The sequence below is a fragment of the Doryrhamphus excisus genome, chromosome 13, assembly GCF_030265055.1.
Source record: "Doryrhamphus excisus isolate RoL2022-K1 chromosome 13, RoL_Dexc_1.0, whole genome shotgun sequence".
NCBI classification, from domain to species: Eukaryota; Metazoa; Chordata; class Actinopteri; order Syngnathiformes; family Syngnathidae; genus Doryrhamphus; species Doryrhamphus excisus.
In genome coordinates this window covers 6000777-6019483 of record NC_080478.1, presented here as the reverse complement: position 1 = coordinate 6019483, position 18707 = coordinate 6000777, and the positions used below count along the sequence as shown (strand labels likewise).

Here is an 18707-nt window from a genome sequence, read left to right as displayed (position 1 = left end):
TATTGTCAGAATTATTGTCATTAATGTTTATTCTACTGCTTTCCAGGTGAATGTAATCATATTATTTATCATTACTTATTTATAAGCTATTTCCACAGGCATGCCTGCAAAATGGTGCTATGAGATGCGACCAATTGGTGGCGCTACTTCCGTGATAAAGAGTGTTTACAGAAGGCGTGTCAAGGATCAACCTGCCCCCGTTAAAGCCCGCCTTTACTCAAATTATATTGGCTGCTGGGTAAAAACATCCTATTGCTCGTTTTCTGATTGGCTCCACTCCATTGTTCGCTTTGACGCAAGTTGCTAGCTATTAGCTAAAAATGAAACCGAGCCCGACGCGGATGAGGGGAGACAACAGAAAACGAAAACAAGCCACTTGACAGACGGCATTCATTCACAGCAAACAGTTAAATTAGTACGTCAGTCGCTGAAACTGACTGATTGACGCGGACTTTACATGCAGCGACACTGAGGAGGTGCAATATTTGCGGGCAAGGCGGGCCTCCTTGATGTCAACAACAAAAACACCTGAACCACTTCCATTGCTCGCAAATGTTTGTTACCTGCAAACAGACCTTCGTCAAATGTAAGATATGTATTTATTATATACGACATTATTGTGTGTGTGTGTGACCCTCTCTTTCATGTTATGATATTGTCATGTGGCCTTTGATGAAAAGGCTTCACGCTAGCTTCCCCTTTTTCTCACAGTTTGGAATGTTGAACGTCCACTTCTGGAGGACATGCATTGTCCAGGAATGGAGGTAAGCACATACTGTATATACATCATATATTCCTGTGATTATGTCCCATTCAAGTACTTCCACCAAAAAAACGGATATATAATTGGTGGCTCTGCAGATACACTGTATGGGGTGAGGCAATCATGGCAACAAAAATGTCAACAGGAATGATACCCTATCATATTGTACAATTCTTGAGATGGATGTTTGAAGTTCAGAATCTCAGTGTCTCACAATAACTGTCACGCGTGTAAACAAGAAGGTAAAGTTTATTTACCAAAATTGCAAAGAGGAAGGTGCGTTAATTGGAAACAATTTGTTGCCAAAATGCGAAAGCTCCTTACATTTAACAAGTTCATTTTATAACTTTAATAATGATTTGGAGTGCATGGGAAAGTGGAAAGGAAAGGCTGTCAGGCTGTACAACCAGCACCGCTCCCAATAGACTTCTGCACCACTATGTACATCTGTGTAATACTTGCTTTTATAGTCAGTATAGTTACTCCAGACCCCATTCACTGTGCAATACCCGATCAACCTCCATGTGCAATATTAAGGGCTCTAAATACAATATAGACTGGTCATATATCTCATCTTGCTTCATATTATCTACATACTGTATTGTATATAACTCTGGGAAAAACTGTTGATTTTTGTTAATACTTGGGTTGTTTATATTGTTTATTTTTCTATATTGTGTATTCTGTACTGCTTAACTGACTCTGTACTCTTGCTGCTGTGCAATACAAGTTTCCCCACTGAGGGACGAGTAAAGGCATATCTTAATCTTAAACTGTAGCCCTCTGTTAATTATATTGCACACACTCACTGACACTAGTACACGGAAGTGTACATAAAGCTATTAATGCCAATGTTAGAGATCCCGGTGGTTATTGTGCTAATTGCTTTTGTAGACCAAGCACCCGGCCACTATAGGAGACTGGGCGGTTAATTGAATAGAGGTGTGAATTTGAGCATTTAAGGTAAGTTTAAGAAATAATCTAATTACAGTTACTGTCACGTTTACTGCACATCATCTTTTGTACCTCATCCCAATGTCATCCGTGCTGCCGTCAGTAGCGGTGGCCGTGCCGATCCGGTGTTGAGACGGACGCCGCTTGAACGATGGCACACTTTGACACGGAGTACCAGCGCCTGGAGGCATCATACAGTGACTCTCCCCCTGGAGAAGAGAACCTGCTGATGCACGTTCCCGAGGGAGCTAAATGTACGACACATTGAATTTGTTTTGGTAATACAATGCATTAATGATGCCTTAGCAACAGCATTCCTAACTATTATTTACATTTTTGCAGCCCAGTGGCACCACATAGAAAACCTGGACCTGTTTTTCCAGAGAATATCCTTTGGAATATTTATATTTGCACATTCATGTTTGATTCCTCTCGGTAAATGCAGGCAAGACACATTTGCAATATCTTCCTATAACTTATGTTGACTCATTATTGTGTTATGATGTCCAGTACTGGCTAATTACATTTTCCTGAACATCCATTACATTTATAATCTGCATCAGAAGAATGGATTCACTTGTATGCTGCTGGGAGAGATCTTCGAGCTGGTGTACGCATCCTTTCCGTGTACCCTTTGGGATTCTCTGTAGAGCTTGGCTTTTTTTGTCTAATATATATAATGAATTTTTGTGCAGTCAGTTTCTGTTTGTGGTCGGCTTCACCGTCTTCCTGGCCAACTGCGTAGACTACGACATCCTCTTTGCCAACAAGTTTGTGAATCACACGGATTCGTCAAAGGTCACATTGCCTGATGCCTTTGTACCGGTGGACGTCTGCAGTGCACGGTGGGATAATTGACTCCAACTTGCAGAAAATATATGGAATGTTTGCGTTTTTTCACGAGATTGGGGTTTGAAACGATATGTATGTTCAGTGAAACATTGGTTATTGTCATTTACACGCAGTAAACAATTCCAAATGCATATAAATGATGAATGAAAGGGATAAATGAACATTTAAGGTTACCTTTGCCTTCATTGAAGACGTGATCCTTCACGTGACCATGACACACCACAGCCACCTCAGATGTTAATTTCTCCCTGTCATACGTAATTGATCTACATTTAGAATTGTTTCATGCATGTAAAACTATAAAAATGGGTTTTGTGTTAACATTTTTCAGAGTCAAATGCGGCTGACATCTTAGACGGGCTACATTGTGTAGTTGACTTCTGTAGAAAACTAGATGGGGACATTTTGGGCTCATGCAGTGTATCAAAGACGATCGCCGTATAGAACACTAACTGGAGAATGTACATAAATGGATGCTATTTTTTTTTAATGTTAACTAAAAACACACCAACTCAAAAATACAGAGAACAGCCATGCTTTTTGGAGGTCCTTGGTGGCTGATCCTTACAAGTCTTGCATTTTCCAAGTAGTCTTGGCACTGTTGGTTCAGTAGCACAATTCCCAGAACAGGTTCACGAGTATGGAGTAGATAGGACAGGACAAGCCTGATGCATGTGCATCCAATTTCTTTTAATGATTAGAAAGACAAATTAACTTTCTCCTGTTGTTTGACAACATAGAGGGGTCTGATTACTCACTAAATATAGCAACAAAGTTAGCAACACTGATCTCTCTTGCTACATCTTCTCAATCTATGGCATGCCATGCGTGTATAAAGTGTTAAGTAGCGTTACGATGCATACAGCCATCTACTGTAAGCAGTTGGAACAACAAGCTTCATTCACAGAAAGTCCCATTATAATGGGGTCATGCACAAGAGTCGAACAATGTATACAATGACACATATGCCATCCATTTAAGGCCGCAACTTTATGCATATGCATAACTGAGAGCAATATTTGGTCCTCTGAGTGTCAATGCTAACTGAATCACAGTTAGCTGCACGGCCAGGCTGGGACCAGGCTGCACGGCGGGTGAGTGGTTAGCGCACAGGCCACAAAGCTAGGAGACCTGAGTTTGATTCCACCCTCGGCCAACTCTGTGTAGAGTTTGCATGCGTGGGTTTTCTCCGGGTACTCCGGTTTCCTCCCACATTCCAAAAACATGCTAGGTTAATTGGCCACTCCAAATTTTCCATAGGTATGAATGCGAGTGTGGATGGTTATTTGTCTGGCGACCAGTCCAGGGTGTACCCCGCCTCTCGCACGAAGACAGCTGGGATAGGCTCCAGCACGCCTGCAACCCTCGTGAAGATAAGCGGTAGAAAATTAATGAATGAATGAATGCTCTTTGTCTAAGTAGTGTATTTAGCTCTGTCAACACAGCATATTAATGTACGGAAAGTTATGTATTTTTTACTCTGACAGCATCCGGGACAATGCATTTGTCATCTTCGTGCTGATGATCTCTGGGGTGTTTTGGCTACACCGCCTGGTGAAGTTCATCTACAACGTATGCTGCTACTGGGAGATCCGATCCTTCTACATTCACGCCCTGAAGATGACAATGGTGAGACCAGCCATCCTTGTAATGTTGGCTTCATATTTATTGTTTTGTGTTTAACTCGTGTGTGTGTGTTTTTTTTAAATAATACAGTCAGAGCTGCCTTATGCAACATGGCAGGAGGTCCAGGCCAGGATAGTGGAGATCCAGAAGGAGCACCAGATCTGCATCCATAAAAAAGAACTGACAGAGCTGGACATTTACCATCGCATCCTTCGCTTCAAAAACTACATGGTCGTTTTATCTAAGATGTTTTTATCTGAAGAAATGCCACTTTAACCTCAAAACCACTTCTTTCCTCTGCAGGTTGCCATGGTGAATAAATCTCTCCTTCCCGTGCGCTTTCGACTTCCTGTACTTGGAGACTGTGTGTTCTTTACCCGCGGCCTCAAGTATAACTTTGAGCTCATCTTCTTTTGGGGTCCAGGTGTGTGTTGTTTGCATGCTAGATGGATTTTGTTGATGGCGTGCATTTTTCTTCAATGTGGCGTACAGGAAGTGCATGATTCATATGGTGAAACGTTTCTGTCCTGTGTGGCTTATTTTGGATATGCGTCACGGCATATGGACTCGCTTAGCCAGCTGCCAGATAAGACATGGCCTGTCCGGAAAAGAATTGTTCTGTATAGCCGTTAGGAACTGCAGGGACGGAATTGAGCCTGCTATTTCATATCGTATTCCGTATCAGAGGCAGGATGCCGCCTGTGTGAAAGGGAATTGTGAAGAATGTGAGAACACAACACTTTCACTTCTTCTGCCCTGTTGTGCTGGTGGTTGTCTGACAAGTACAGAAAGCCTCGGGCGGATATTTGGAATATATTTGGTTAAATAAAGCAGTTAAACCCAGTTAAGTGTTTGTATTATTCAGCATTTTTCGAACATTTTTTACACTTTTACTTTTGTAAATAACCATCTCCCACAAACAGAGTTTTGAAGAAAGCCTGAAAAGATAAGTGGTCTACAAAGTGTTTGCGCTGTATGTACTTTTCCAGGTTCTCTGTTTGAGAATGAATGGAGCCTTAAGACAGAGTATAAAAGAGGAGGAAATCGCCTGGAGCTCGCCGACAGACTGGCGTCACGTATCCTGTGGATCGGCGTGGCCAACCTTGTCTTGTGTCCTGTCATCCTGGTGTGGCAGATCCTCTATGCTTTCTTCAGCTACACAGAGGTGCGACAGGTTTATTCAAACTATTTTGTCTGCCGTTCCTGAAGACGCTGGTGGTGGTGATGTTTTTGTCCAGGTGATCAAGCGAGAGCCCGGTTCTCTCGGGGCGAGATGCTGGTCTCTGTACGGTCGATGCTACCTGCGCCACTTTAATGAGCTTGACCACGAGCTCATGTCTCGCCTTAGCAAAGGCTACAAGGTCAGTGATGGCCACGTCCATTTAGCGTAGACCCTTTCATACCACTTATATAAGCCATTAAATGCATATCACTGAAAATTACTCAAGTAAGAATCATAGTCTGGGGCTGTATGAGTGCTGCTGACACGAGGGAGCTGTGGTTCACTGAGGGGAAATGTGAATTCCAACATGAACTGTGACATTCTGAAGCAGGGATTAGGCAACATGACAACAAACCACAAACACATCCAAGAAGATAAGGAGCCTTCCTGATATAAGCCATTAAATGCAAACCACTCAAAATTACTCAAATAAGAATCATAGTCTTGGGCTACACGAGTGCTGCCGACACCAGTTGTGATTTATTGAGAGGAAATGTGAATTCCAACAAGAACTGTGACATTCTGAAGCAGGGATTAGGCAACATGACAACAAACCACAAACAAGTGAAGTTGGAGTGGCCAACAAGAGGATGAAGTCAGTCAGTACTCATACCAAGGACATCATTTGGACATTTGCAGTGTCTGTATTTTCAGTGAATAGTAAATCTATACTGCTACACAAGCTGAACACAAACAACTCTAAAGTTTACTTTCTTCCATTGGCAGGCTGCCTCCAAGTACATGAACTGTTTCCTATCTCCTCTGCTAACCGTGGTGGCCAAGAATGTCGCCTTTTTCGCCGGGTCTCTTCTGGCAGTCCTGATGGCGTTGACCATCTACGACGAGGACGTGCTGGCGGTAGAACATGTCCTCTCCTCGATTACGCTGCTGGGAGTGTGTATCACAGTCTGCAGGTAGGAGGTTGTGCCGTTAAAGAAATCCAGAACCTTTTGGCGTCATATGAGATGCTTCTTGTCGTCTCCTCAGGTCATTTATTCCAGACAAACACATGGTCTTTTGTCCTGAGCAGCTATTGCGTGTCATCCTGGCTCACATACACTACATGCCTGACCACTGGCAGGGCAATGCGCACAGATATGAGACCCGGGACCAGTTCTCCCAGCTCTTCCAGTACAAAGCAGTGAGTGTGAATACCAATGGATATTTTGAGACATCTTCATATGAAACAAGCATTATTTTTTAGGTGTTCATTCTGGAGGAGCTGTTGAGCCCGGTGGTGACACCCATCATCCTCATCTTCTGTTTGAGGAGGAAGTCCCTAGAGATCATAGATTTCTTTCGGAACTTCACCGTAGAGGTGGTGGGGGTGGGAGACACGTGTTCCTTTGCCCAGATGGACATCAGGCAACATGGGCATCCGGCGGTATGTTCACAAATTTGTGTTTTTTTTTTTTATCCTAACTTTATTTTTGGGAGAATAGAATAATTCATAATTTGACTGTATTGGCAGAAAACCCATCTCTTTTGCCCTACATTGGAGGTGAATTACCTTTGTAGTGGCTATTTGTCCTTCAAAAATAAACTTAACTTAAACTATAATCAAAAGGCCACTGTTGTACCACGGGTTGTGTTTTACGCAGGCAAAAGAGTCATTGTCCAAACAATCTTGTTCCGTTTCTTCGTATTTCCTTTTATTACCAAGCAAGCAAACAAAAAAGGAACAAAGGCATTTGTCTCCTGTTGCCTCTCTTGCGCTGGTACAAAAACCATAGGCCCACCCCGGTGCATGCTGGTCCTGTGAGCACTGCCTACCTAAATATATTGCAGGTGCCCAGGGTGTTATCCAATGAAATAAACCCACAAATTAACTACTAATTAACAAAATATGATAGATAAACAAATAAATAACTAACAAGAAAATATTATCAAGTAATCCAAACAAAACAACAACAACAAAAAATAAATCAACAGATATTAGAAACCTAGGAACACACTACTAAATAGCTCCTACAAGCTTGCTACAACAACCTTACCCACACAACCCAAACTCATGGTGCAATCAAAAAGAACACACGTGGAACACACAACGTATCTGTAACACACAGACGTATTGAAAAATGATATTCATTCATTTTCTAAATGTGAATTCCAACATGAACTGTGACATTCTGAATCAGGGATTAGGCAACATGACAACAAACCACAAACACATCCAAGAAGATTAAGAGCCTTCCTGATATAAGCCATTAAATGCAAACCACTCAAAATGACTCAAATAAGAATCATAGTCTTGGGCTACACGAGTGCTGCCGACACCAGCTGTGATTTCGGCTACACACAGACGTATTGAAAAATGATATTCATTCATTTTCTACACCGCTTATCCTCACCAGGGTCACGGTTATTAGGTCATTATTTCAATCACGGGATGGCAAAGATAGCTTTTTTTCTCCACTTTGAAATCTTAATTTCAACCATAAATATAAATCATTCATTAATTTTCTACCGCTTATCCCCACGAGAGTCGCGGGTGTGCTGGAGCCTATCCCAGCTGTCTTCAGGCGAGAGGCGGGGTACACCCTAGACTGGTCGCCAGCCAATCACAGGGCACATATAGACAAACAACCATTCACACTCACATTCATACCTATGGACAATTTGGAGTGGCCAATTAACCTAGCATGTTTTTGGAATGTGGGAGGAAACCGGAGTACCCGGAGAAAACCCACGCATGCACAGGGAGAACATACACAACACAAAACTCCACACAGAGATGCTCGAGGGTGGAATCGAGCTTGAGTGTGCGAAATGATATTATTTTATGCTTTTTTTATTTAACCCGCAAGGCATGCTGGGAAGCCTACACACACAATTCCACAACAAGAATATACTGGGTTGTTTTTAAAAGGCACAGATGGATACATTTGCGATTTTGCAGGATTTTTGAGAATAAGGCTTGCGTGCATGAATGAATGCATAGCCGTAAGATGCGTGTCTTTTTCACTCATAGTGGATGTCAGCGGGAAAGACGGAGGCGTCCATCTACCAACAGGCAGAGGACGGCAAGACGGAGTTGTCTCTTATGCATTTTGCAATCACCAACCCCCAATGGCAGCCTCCCCGAGAGACCACGCACTTCATCAGCCAGCTGAAGGAAAGAGTTCAGCGAGAGGCCACCGCGGTGCCTCCAGAGTCTCATCCACTCTCCTTCTCTGAATCTGAAGTAGTGTGACGCACTTGAGCTCCAGTATGGAATTGTTGATTTCCATTCATTTGATTTTTTTTTCCTTTACAGCCGAGGAGCCTGATTGCAAATCTTCTGGTGGCACCATCCACCCTGGCCTCTGTTCATTTTGGCAGGGACGGTTCATTGGGGAGTCATGCAGCAGCAGCGGCGTTAGCTGCCAGTGATGGGGCGTCCGCCTTGCGCTCCCTTTCCCCTATCAGCAGCAGTTTTCACCTGAGAGGCAGCATGAGTGCAGCCTATAGGACCACTGGACATGCCTCCACCACGAGCAGGACTATGGCAGGCTCTGGGTAGGAACAGTCTTCATGGGAATATGCCTAAAATAGTACTGCTTTACTGCAAAGGAAGTATTCTCAAGGGGCTTCCACTGAATTGCAGCATGAAACATTTCCACTTAAATAGTATGGATTGGGGGAAAAAATGAACCTATGCAGAAGGAAATGTGCACATTACATTTTGGTGTTGACTTTTTTTTTTGTTTTCATCTATTCATCTTTTGCTATATTCCCAAAAGGACGGATGCTCGAACTGTGAGTTCAGGCAGCAGTGCGTGGGAGGGTCAGCTGACCAGTTTGGTCCTGTCAGAGTACGCCTCCACGGAGATGAGCATCCATGCACTTTACATACACGAGGTAAGCAGAAATGTATTATGTTATCTTTATATATTTCTTCAGTTCTTCTGAATAGCACATATCCTATTTTACGGTTTTCCTCACAGCTGCACAAGCAGCAGTCCCGCGGGGAGCTCTCTCGTCACACCTGGCACAGGCAGGAGAGCGACGAGAGCAGCGACAGCGTCCCGGACGAGGTCAAGAGCGTGCCCACCTCACGCTACAAAAACTTCCCTCGTTCACACACCTTCCCCACGTCGGTACCCAGTCCCTCTACTCTCATCCCTTCTTCGGTTTCTGACAGCAGTGCTGCCGTGGCCCAGGAGGGGGCTTCATCGCAACAGAGCAACCAGCGCAGATACAGTGGTAAATAGAGTGTAGCAAGTCTACCATCTACCAAGCCTCCATCAGGGCGGAACAGTCCGAAATCCTTTATTGCTGAAATTTGCCATTAGAATCAACACATAATAATTAGCAACACTATTGCAACATTTGTGGGGTTATGTTCCAAGACCTGTCCTGCAAATTCCGAAACCCCACAGATTGTGGGTGCACCCGTTACAGTTATTAAACACATTTTCAATTCAGTTATACACATTAAGAAACAATTCTAGGCATACGGTATTGTCAAAACTGCTTCCTGCTGGAAAATTCATAGCTGCAGCAGCACCTATCCACCAAGGAGGATGATGCCTACTCATATATTTAACTTCAAAGTAAACCTGTAAAAAAAAAAAGTGTTTGTCCTTTTGCATGTCCTACTTCCTAACACAAACATTGAGTGTTTTGTATCATGTTTAGAACTAGGGATGCTCCGATCAGGGTTCTGTGGTGCCAATCCCAATCATCCAGGACTGAAATCGGCTGATGCTGATCACATGAATTAATTAAACACTTTTTAATGTATTAATGATGAGTGCTACATGGGGGAAAGCCAGGACAATTCTAAGGTCCCTTAATTGCCAGGGGAGCCAAAAAAATGTTAACTACTACCAAAAGTAGTAAGACAGAATTTCTGGCTGCACCCCTGATACTGCATATACAATATGAAAAAAGGAACCATACAATCACCCTAACTTAATTTAGACAAAAACACGTTTTACTTACTTTTAGAAGAGAACATATGTCAAACGTGAAACTTATGGGATGAGACGCCTTCTTTAAGGTGACCTTGGATGTGAGAGTACATTGATGGAGCTCGAGTAGGACTTCCAGGTAAGTGAGAGAGCACTCTGCGAACCCGGTGTCTTCCACCGCTGAGACAAGCTGGTCATCTCATCCGATGAATTAAATAATTTTCCACGTGGCATTCATGATTGTTTTTGTTTTGAAGGAAAATGGGAGGACCGTGCTGCCCAAGACGCAAGTCAGGGCAAGACACTACACTGCACAGGTGATCGGCTTTTGTGGTCTGCATTGAAAGGCATTTATCGGCAATAGCGGCTCACATGATTTTTGGGGGGAAATCGGCTGATATTGATCGGGGTATCCCCATTCGGAACCGTTTCAAACATTGTGTTATCCATATGAGCTGACAATCAAAACAGATTATTATCTTTGTAAAGGCAGATTTTTACACTTGTATCAGCTCCCTATTATGAAGATGTTATATTATCTTTTTTTTTTTTTTTGCAGATTCTTTAGGGGGAAAGGTGGTGACAAGGTCAGCCCGTCTTCCAATGGGCGGGTGGGCTGAGGAGTATCAATCGGCAGCACCACGACGCCACGAGTCACTACCAGAGGAGAGTTCTGAGGATGAGATGCCACCGCACATCCGCAAGGTCGTTTTTATGCGCTGAGTTTGCACAAAACAAAAGCATACACTGGAAATAAACTGACACTTGTTTTGTGTCACTTTTTTGTTTTTTTAGGTTTGTTAGACAAGCCAAGGGATCGGCCACACCAACACACTTCACCACTCCTGACTGGAGCTTTCTTCTGGGGTCAAAGACAAAGAAGACTTGTCTACAACGGTCAATTAATTTATCACGTGGGACATTCATGGATTAAGTGGAAATGTTGTCCGTAGAAGCTCTTAATACATGCCCAGTAAGAAAGTCTCGTATTTGTGGAAAGATAACACAGATAAAAGATAATGTGCTGTGTCTTGAACTTGCAGGGTTGTGTACAAATTGAACAGAAATCATGTTGTGGTTATTAGAAATCTACTGTGTGTCTGTAGAAACATCTGTGGGTTCTTTTGCAGCTGTAATCCTAAGCGAACGTGTCTTCGGCACAAGTGCATGACTATCACGCATTAATTCCAACCAAGATTAGTGCATTCACTTCCTCAATACAAACCATCACGTAATAGCATAGGATCATAACTTTTTTTTAACGTTCTTATGTCAATACAAAAAACAATGAAGCACTTTAATGACTTAATGCAGAGGCTGTAACTTTAGATTGTTTGCATGTGTTTTATGTTGTTGATTTTATATGAAATCACTTATGAAAAGGGATGTGTGCCATAATGTTAATAAAGGTAATGTTTACAGTTCGGCAAGCTGGTACGTTAAAGCCGGGTGTAGTGATTCAGCGTAAGTGTACAAAATGTGTGTTCATAGTTCATAGTGTAAAGTAATACAATTTTGTACATATGTTACTTCAGCTATTAAACAGAAGCGAGCTATTGTCTGTCTAAAGTCGCGAAAGTTGAATTTAAACCGAATCACATTTTCTCTAGTTCAATAATGACATTGCTCCACTGCTTCCGCAGAGCCCGGATAGCTCAGTCGGTAGAGCATCAGACTTTTAATCTGAGGGTCCAGGGTTCAAGTCCCTGTTCGGGCGTCGATATTTTTCCTCTTTTCCAACTTTTTTGCCCGAATATTTATGATGTTGATCGTGCTGCCACCCCTTGGACGTAAACAGCCCCTGAACATACGAACGGCACAACACAGACAGGCACATCATGTTAAAACTCTGCTATCTACTTGCAACTCAAAGAAGGCACTCTTTCGACGACAAACATGTACAAAATCTGGGCAGAGAAGGATGGTGTGAAAGAAGAGTGAGGGAAGCCGCCGGGGTGGAGCGGGGGTCTGCGACACCAGCTTTCTCCCACATACAGTGCTGTCCTTAAAGATGCAGTCATTTTAGCCTCTAACAGATAAACACGACGTAGCCATCTTGGTTTGAGGTGGTTCCTCGACCATAATTACACCTGAATGGGATGCTAACGAACGTGATTCCACCCAAACGACCATCGCTGGGGAGCAAGGACCCCACTCCATTGCATCGTCAGTTGACCACTAAAGAGCCAACCGTCCCTGTATGGACATATGTCCTCGTTTAGAGACTTAGTTGTAGACGTAGTTGCGATCGACCGAATGCCCTGAGGATACAATGACCTGGATGAACAAAAATAAACACAAAAGTAAGCTACATCGACCGTGTCGAGGTATAACATAAAAGCAAAGAAATATTACACCCCGCAAAGCATTACATTCATGCTCATTCTTAGAAGGCATTGATGTTCGTTAATTGGCGTTACACGAAGTCACAAAAACTGTTTAAAAAAGACTTAATATTGATATTTTTGATTTATAAATATTTACACTCTAAATAGATTTAAGCGAGCGACGCACCACATCAAAGAATAAAGCTCAGCGATTGGATGACTCTTTTAAAGATTACTGCTCAGTGATTGGATAGCTCTTTCAATATTAGAATTTGTATTTCGCCGCTAAACTCATAAATAGAACGATGCTGCACCCTGGCGGTGATATTTTGGTGTAGCTACATTGAACACAGCGACGAATACGAGCACCGCTATACTAATTATTTTACACGCTGTTTTGCAAATATAGACTTATTGGTCCCTATATTAATTTCACACTACCGCTCGGGTTTTAAGTAAAGATTATCCTCCCTCACGACAGTAAATGTGATTAATCGTATTGGCTTCGTGATTGGTTCTCGGACATACTTATTCAAAAGTGTAACTTCATGCAATCATTTTCATGGTATACTCATTTTTACTTAATACGGGTAGGCGGGTCTTTCGCCTGATGCAAAATCACACCCACAGCCTATTGGCCGAAAATGTGACACGCCGAGATTTGATTGGTTATTTTATTCAGAAAACATCACCGAAGGCGGGGTTGAACCCTCTTGGCGGCCATATTGAATATTCTATTTGACAGTTGTGGCTCAAGGAAGCTTAACAGAAGATAACTATATGAGTGGAGGAACAAAACTTGTGCTTTTTCCCTCCAGTTAGTGAAGGGCGTTAGTCCAACGTTTTTAATATTTTTGTCTCAACCGAGAGATGGATGAAGATGAACGCCGGAGAAAAGTCGAGGCTGGGAGGGCTAAGGTTAGTTGATGTGGAGCGCACGCTAATGTTGAAATGCTAACAGTTAGCCAACTCTTTTGTCATGGATTGTTGCTGTTTTCTGCGAACTACGGCGGGTTAAGGCCAATTTTCGAGTGTTTGGTATTGCCTTGCGTCATTCTGGTTATCTATTTTAAGTCTTAACAGCGAAAGATTAACTTAAAACCGTTTGTCGCGCGTAAAACGCAACTTGGGCGGCGCTAACAATAACACTAATGTTGGTGACTTCTTCTGCATATCGAATACGCCTCTCTTTTAAAAGCACAATAAGAAACCAAATACACAAAACATAAATTGTTTTCAAATCTTTGCTTACTTGTGTTTGAGCGCTGCATGTGCACGCTGCACCTGGAGGCGGTGATGCGTTACTTCCGCTAAGCTGTGCGGACATATTTGGAAGATGTCAATAATCAGTAACAGGACATTTTTATATTATTACAACCTCGTCATTCTGTTTGGAAATGACTGACAAAGTGACACGATTAAGTGATTATTGAATAGATCAGCGGTAATGGTTCACCATTACGCTATAAATTAAAATAATGTTTGGTCTCAATGTAAGCAGGTCCAAGCTGCATTTACGTTTAATGTGTGGTATTTAAACAAATCTTTTGATCATCTTCATGACAGAAATCCTCCAACATGCCACAGCGCCAGTCGGTAAGTAAGGAAAGTGGTGACAGGCTAGGAAATGTAACTTTGTGGGGTGATCAATCAAGGTATTTTGCTTTTCTACACTGTAAATTGAAGGAAGGGGGTGGGTTTAAAATGTCTTAAGTGTCGTCAGGTGGGCACCCCCCTTTCATTGGAGTTTCGATGATAGGCCCGCTGATGGGCCACCACACCTCGAGATAGCTGCAAGGATCCTTGTGCTTGATCCATAGCTAATGGCTGCTTCTTTCAGTTGCTTCCACACAGATATTATTGTGTGTCGCAGAGCCTGTCCATGAATGCCAAAGTCTTTCATGAGCCTGATGGTAGAGGAAGCCACAAAACCTCTGCATCCTACTTCAGCTGGATGAATCTTGGCCTTCCATCCTTCTTGTTGTGCATCTGCTGCCAGACCTGTGTAGTACAGTTTCTTTGGTTCATAGGCCTCTTTGGTGGACTCCTCCCATGGCACCGTGAGCTCAATGATGTCGGCCACCTTTTAATAGCACCAAGTCTGGCCTGAGGGTGGTGGTTGCAATCTATCTGCGAAAGATTATTCATTCATTCATTCATTCATTTTCTACCGCTTTTTCCTCACAAGGGTCGCGGGGGGTGCTGGAGCCTATCCCAGCTGTCTTCGGGTGAGAGGCGGGGTACAGCCTGGACTGGTCGCCAGCCAATCACAGGGCACATATAGACAAACAACCATTCACACTCACATTCATACCTATGGACAATTTGGAGTGGCCAATTAACCTAGCATGTTTTTGGAATGTGGGAGGAAACCGGAGTACCCGGAGAAAACCCACGCATGCACGGGGAGAACATGCATGCGAAAGATTAGTTGCGTGCCAATATCAACTGGCATAGGCTCCACCTCACATCTGACTGAGGACGAAAAGTGGATTACTGGGTGAAAGTTGGTTATAGGTAGGGTTGTGCAATTTGAATCTTGATTTTCTTGCAATTTTCTTGGGCTTCTAGTGGTTTTTCAGCCTGCCGTTCTTCATGGTAAGCCCTCGAAGGAAGTTGTCTTGACATTTGTTTTTGTAGAAATAAATAGAAAGAACTGGAACTGGTTGGCGAGGTGTGCTTGGCGACAGGGAGAGTGGAAGTGTCAGTTGATTCCTTGAGTAAAATGTGAGAAAAAAAAAACGATTGACTATGGCGCTTGATTTATGGGTGAGCAGAATGATTTTGTATTCAACCTGGGATGAGACAGCAAGCTAATGATTTTAGGGTGAGGGGTGATACTGTATGTTGACATGTCCTGATTTTCAATAGAATTCTGGCGGCACTGTTTTGAATATTTGAATGTCCTTACCCAAAATAGAGGCTATTAATAATAGTCCAGTCTTGAGGAATCAAAGGCAGGGATAGGTTTCTTTCCATCTGGGAGAGTTAGAAGGGGATAGAGTCTGGTGATGTTGTGTAGATGGTAAAATAAGGTCCTGCACAGACGGTTTATGTCATTTTTAAGGGACAGTTGTGTGTCCAACCAAACTCTAAGGTCGGTGCCTGTAACAATATTTAGAAATTAGCACATTTTCCCCAATTTTTACTTGCCTATCAGCAGTACTGTGAGGTAATGCAGCAAATGTTGAGTGATTGTGGACGTGGTTGTTGCTATGGTAATCCGGTGCTGCATGGCACATCAAAAAAAAGTCACCTTTCTTCCTCATTTGAAAATGGCAAAACTAATATCATCATGCATCTTTGCCCTGGGTTAGTTCACAACAACAAACACAAAAATAGCTCTATTATGCTTTACGCTTTTGTCTGCCACTGTGCAGTCACATGTAAGCGACCTTGGGCTCGGCACAGCTTGTATGGCTCTAATGTGTCTTTCACAGGAATTATCAGCGCAGAGTAGGAGGACTGCACTATGCAAGCGACGGAAGCAGCAGTCAAAGGCCACTTTAACAACAAAATCAATTTACTAAAAGTGGTTGCAAACGCATCACTCCTTTCACACGCTGAGAAACGTGAGCATGCATGTGAGTCATCGTCACACAAAGCAACAAGTAGGTCTCCCAGGGCCGTGTCATCTTCAATTGAACGTGCACACACTGAGATTTTCCTCCTCCTACCCCTCTGTGTATGTGTGAATGGCTCCACCCTCCCGCTCCTCGGTCTTGACAAATACCATGCCTTTTTCAGAGTTTGTGGATCCCTCGGCACAGTGCAATGCTTAAATAGGAGGGGGCTTTATTACAGGAGGTACGATCCACATCTGGGAAAATTGCTCCCCTGATGGCAACATCTACCAGCCTGTCAGATATAGACAATGTGAACCGCTCTGTTCTGATTTAAGCTGCTTAACATGAGAGCATGAGCTAGAGAAACAGCCTGATGTGGGGTTTTGTCTGATTTTTAAGTAAAAATAACAATCCAGCATTTCTACTGCTGACATGTGGAAAGTTTTTTTTTTGTTGTCAGTTTTTTTTAAACGCTCTGCTTTTTTTTCTTTCTACATTTTTCATTGGTGGTTTCTTGGCCTTTCTACTTTAAAACACTCATTCACCAAGGATGGGGACAATCAAGAAGAATTTGAGTGAATTTCCATGTTTTCTTCAGTGATTTTTCACCTCCTTGATCTACATAATGCTGCTGGTGTGGTGGTGCTCGGCGGTCCTGACCTATGTGTCTGTCTACCTCTCCCTGTCCTTCCTGCGTAGTTTGCTAGCTTCCGACAGAAGCGGGCGAAAAGCAGCGGTGCGGGGGCGCCGAAAAAGACGCCGAAGAGGAAGGGCCAGGCTGTCTCGCAGGATGACTGTGCGACGCAAGACCCCCGAATAGAGTCCACGCTGTCCCTGCTGGCCAATGGTAACAAGCCGGATGGGAACTCCCTACACGCGGTAACTGTCGGAGTCTTTTGTTTGCTAGTAAATTCATATGATGACAGTTTTATATGACATGCAGTGTGTGTCAAAATGATTTGTGGTCTCATCGTATGCTGTCACAAGTAGCCCATGCCCCCCTGCTCGGTAAACATACATTAGAGAAATGGGTCACTAACCATCATGTTGCCTGCAAGCCATGTTGTCATAGCAACCTGGCCCGGATTAACCGTGACACTGTTTTCAAGCTGTTTTTTTTTCAACACAACATTGGGAGTCTGTTGGGTACATGCATGGCAACATTGTGCACATTTTCTTGGGCAAAACTTGTATTAAACGTTTGTTCAATCTCTCAGGAGGTGCAGCTGAAGGATGAGCGTCTCAGCACGGAGCCTCTCCTCTCCTCTGTCAACAAACTGGCAGATGAGGAGCTGATTGCCCTCACAAGTAAAGACCAGCTACAGGTAAGCGTAGACTATTTGCGGGTGCTTCTTTCACATGATTTGGATGGAAAAAAAATTCAAGTTCTACTTGGCTGCACTAATGGGAATGATGACTCGTTTTGAAGCAGTTGAAGCAGGCTGTGGAAAAGCGCAACGAGATCATTGCCAAGCTCAGCGCCAACCTGCAGGAAGCCCGGACTGATAGAGATGAGGTCCAGCTGAAGGTGCAGTCACTCACTGGTCAGATCCAAGCACTGCAGAAACAGCTCCAGCAGGTAAAGCTTTAATTATGTGTCGCTTCCAAAAGTATAAAACATACGATTCCACTTATGGAAAAATATCAACTATGGCCTCCACTCTAATAGATGTCATACCTCTGTTAGGTCTAGGTCACAACTGGTCATACGGGTTGTTATCGCTGGTCTACGGTAAACAAAAATGCAAGAAACGCACAGAGGATCGCAGAGGTTCTTTGTCCATGTCAAACAAACTTTATAGGTGCTTATGGTTTCTTCAGGTTGCAAGACAAACGTGCACAATTCGCATGTCTTTGTGTGTCGTCCGTATGGCCATCGTGTGTCTTTCCTAGTTTTTTATGGTGTCACGTTAGGGCAAAATGTACATTATTTTTTGTACGTCACACTCGCGGACTCCTATGCGTGTGGTGCGGAAAGCAGATATTTTGTACTTCCTCCATGCATGTCGAGATCTTACTCCTTCAAGGTAACCACAACCGCGTTCAAAAATTGTACAGCCAAAATATCTTACGTCGTCCTGTAGTGACCTCGGATTTAATATACTATTTACTTTGAGCAAATAAAACAGCTGTAAGGAACCTATGGCTTTTTTTAATTTTATTTAGAATTTTTTTTACATTCGAAATAGCAGTGTTAAAAATTTGGTTCAAAATCCAAAACCTACTGCATTTAATCCATCCATTTCCTACTGAGATGTGTGTGTTTAGAGCAAATGCCAGCTGGCCTCCCGGTATTTTCCGGATCAGACACTTGATTATTATTGGATAATGCAGTAGACTACCCGGGTCATTGAGAGGTAGTAAACTTCCCTCTTTTAATCACAAGTCGGCTAGCTAAATATGCAGAGCAAACCATTTTGAAACCAATAAAATGGCGGGGGGAAAAACGAGGAAAACCGTGCATCACCAGAAGTCTCATCAAGTAAGAAGTATTTTAGTTAT

General features: G+C 43.1%; 2 protein-coding genes and 1 non-coding gene across 10 annotated transcripts in view; all 3 read left to right on the top strand.

Annotated features, from left to right (window-relative positions):
* Nucleotides 1-282: 282 nt before the first annotated feature.
* On the top strand, nucleotides 283-11876 carry atg9a (ATG9 autophagy related 9 homolog A (S. cerevisiae)). 3 transcript variants are annotated; one of them, XM_058091446.1, is made up of 22 exons: nucleotides 283-586; nucleotides 712-764; nucleotides 1658-1726; nucleotides 1824-1971; nucleotides 2060-2105; nucleotides 2265-2327; nucleotides 2413-2562; nucleotides 4057-4198; nucleotides 4286-4426; nucleotides 4499-4619; nucleotides 5185-5360; nucleotides 5434-5556; nucleotides 6144-6331; nucleotides 6405-6558; nucleotides 6622-6801; nucleotides 8389-8601; nucleotides 8674-8915; nucleotides 9140-9257; nucleotides 9344-9602; nucleotides 10570-10629; nucleotides 10872-11017; nucleotides 11108-11875. In XM_058091446.1, exons 4-22 carry the CDS (start codon nucleotides 1869-1871, stop codon nucleotides 11114-11116), a joined length of 2634 nt encoding a protein of 877 aa, XP_057947429.1. In that variant the 5' UTR covers nucleotides 283-586; nucleotides 712-764; nucleotides 1658-1726; nucleotides 1824-1868; the 3' UTR covers nucleotides 11117-11875. The 3 variants fall into 3 exon arrangements, with proteins under 3 accessions (XP_057947429.1, XP_057947430.1, XP_057947431.1); XM_058091447.1 differs by having other exon boundaries at nucleotides 1821-1971; XM_058091448.1 differs by lacking the exon at nucleotides 10570-10629 and having other exon boundaries at nucleotides 11108-11876.
* An 80-nt stretch (nucleotides 11877-11956) lies between these two features.
* Nucleotides 11957-12029, top strand: trnak-uuu (transfer RNA lysine (anticodon UUU)). The gene has a single exon. It is a non-coding gene; the product is annotated as a tRNA-Lys (tRNA).
* Nucleotides 12030-13339: 1310 nt separating this feature from the next.
* Nucleotides 13340-18707, top strand: part of pcnt (pericentrin) — a 42384-nt gene continuing 37016 nt past the window's right edge. For 2 of the 6 annotated variants that reach the window (XM_058091437.1, XM_058091435.1), the window contains exons 1-5: nucleotides 13341-13557; nucleotides 14206-14235; nucleotides 16905-17084; nucleotides 17423-17530; nucleotides 17635-17784. In XM_058091437.1, coding sequence (XP_057947420.1) covers nucleotides 13510-13557; nucleotides 14206-14235; nucleotides 16905-17084; nucleotides 17423-17530; nucleotides 17635-17784 — 516 coding nt within the window. In that variant the 5' untranslated portion in view covers nucleotides 13341-13509. Of the gene's footprint in view, nucleotides 13558-14205; nucleotides 14236-16904; nucleotides 17085-17422; nucleotides 17531-17634; nucleotides 17785-18707 lie in introns of all 6 variants that reach the window. The other 4 variants (XM_058091440.1, XM_058091434.1, XM_058091436.1 and 1 more) reach the window with 3 other exon arrangements.

Coding starts and splice junctions, on each gene's coding strand:
- atg9a (XM_058091446.1), top strand. CDS start 1,869: ATGGCACACTTTGACACGGAGTACCAGCGCCTGGAGGCATCATACAGT. Junction 5,361..5,433: donor CTTTCTTCAGCTACACAGAG/GTGCGACAGGTT, acceptor GTTTTTGTCCAG/GTGATCAAGCGAGAGCCCGG. Junction 5,557..6,143: donor GCCTTAGCAAAGGCTACAAG/GTCAGTGATGGC, acceptor TTCCATTGGCAG/GCTGCCTCCAAGTACATGAA.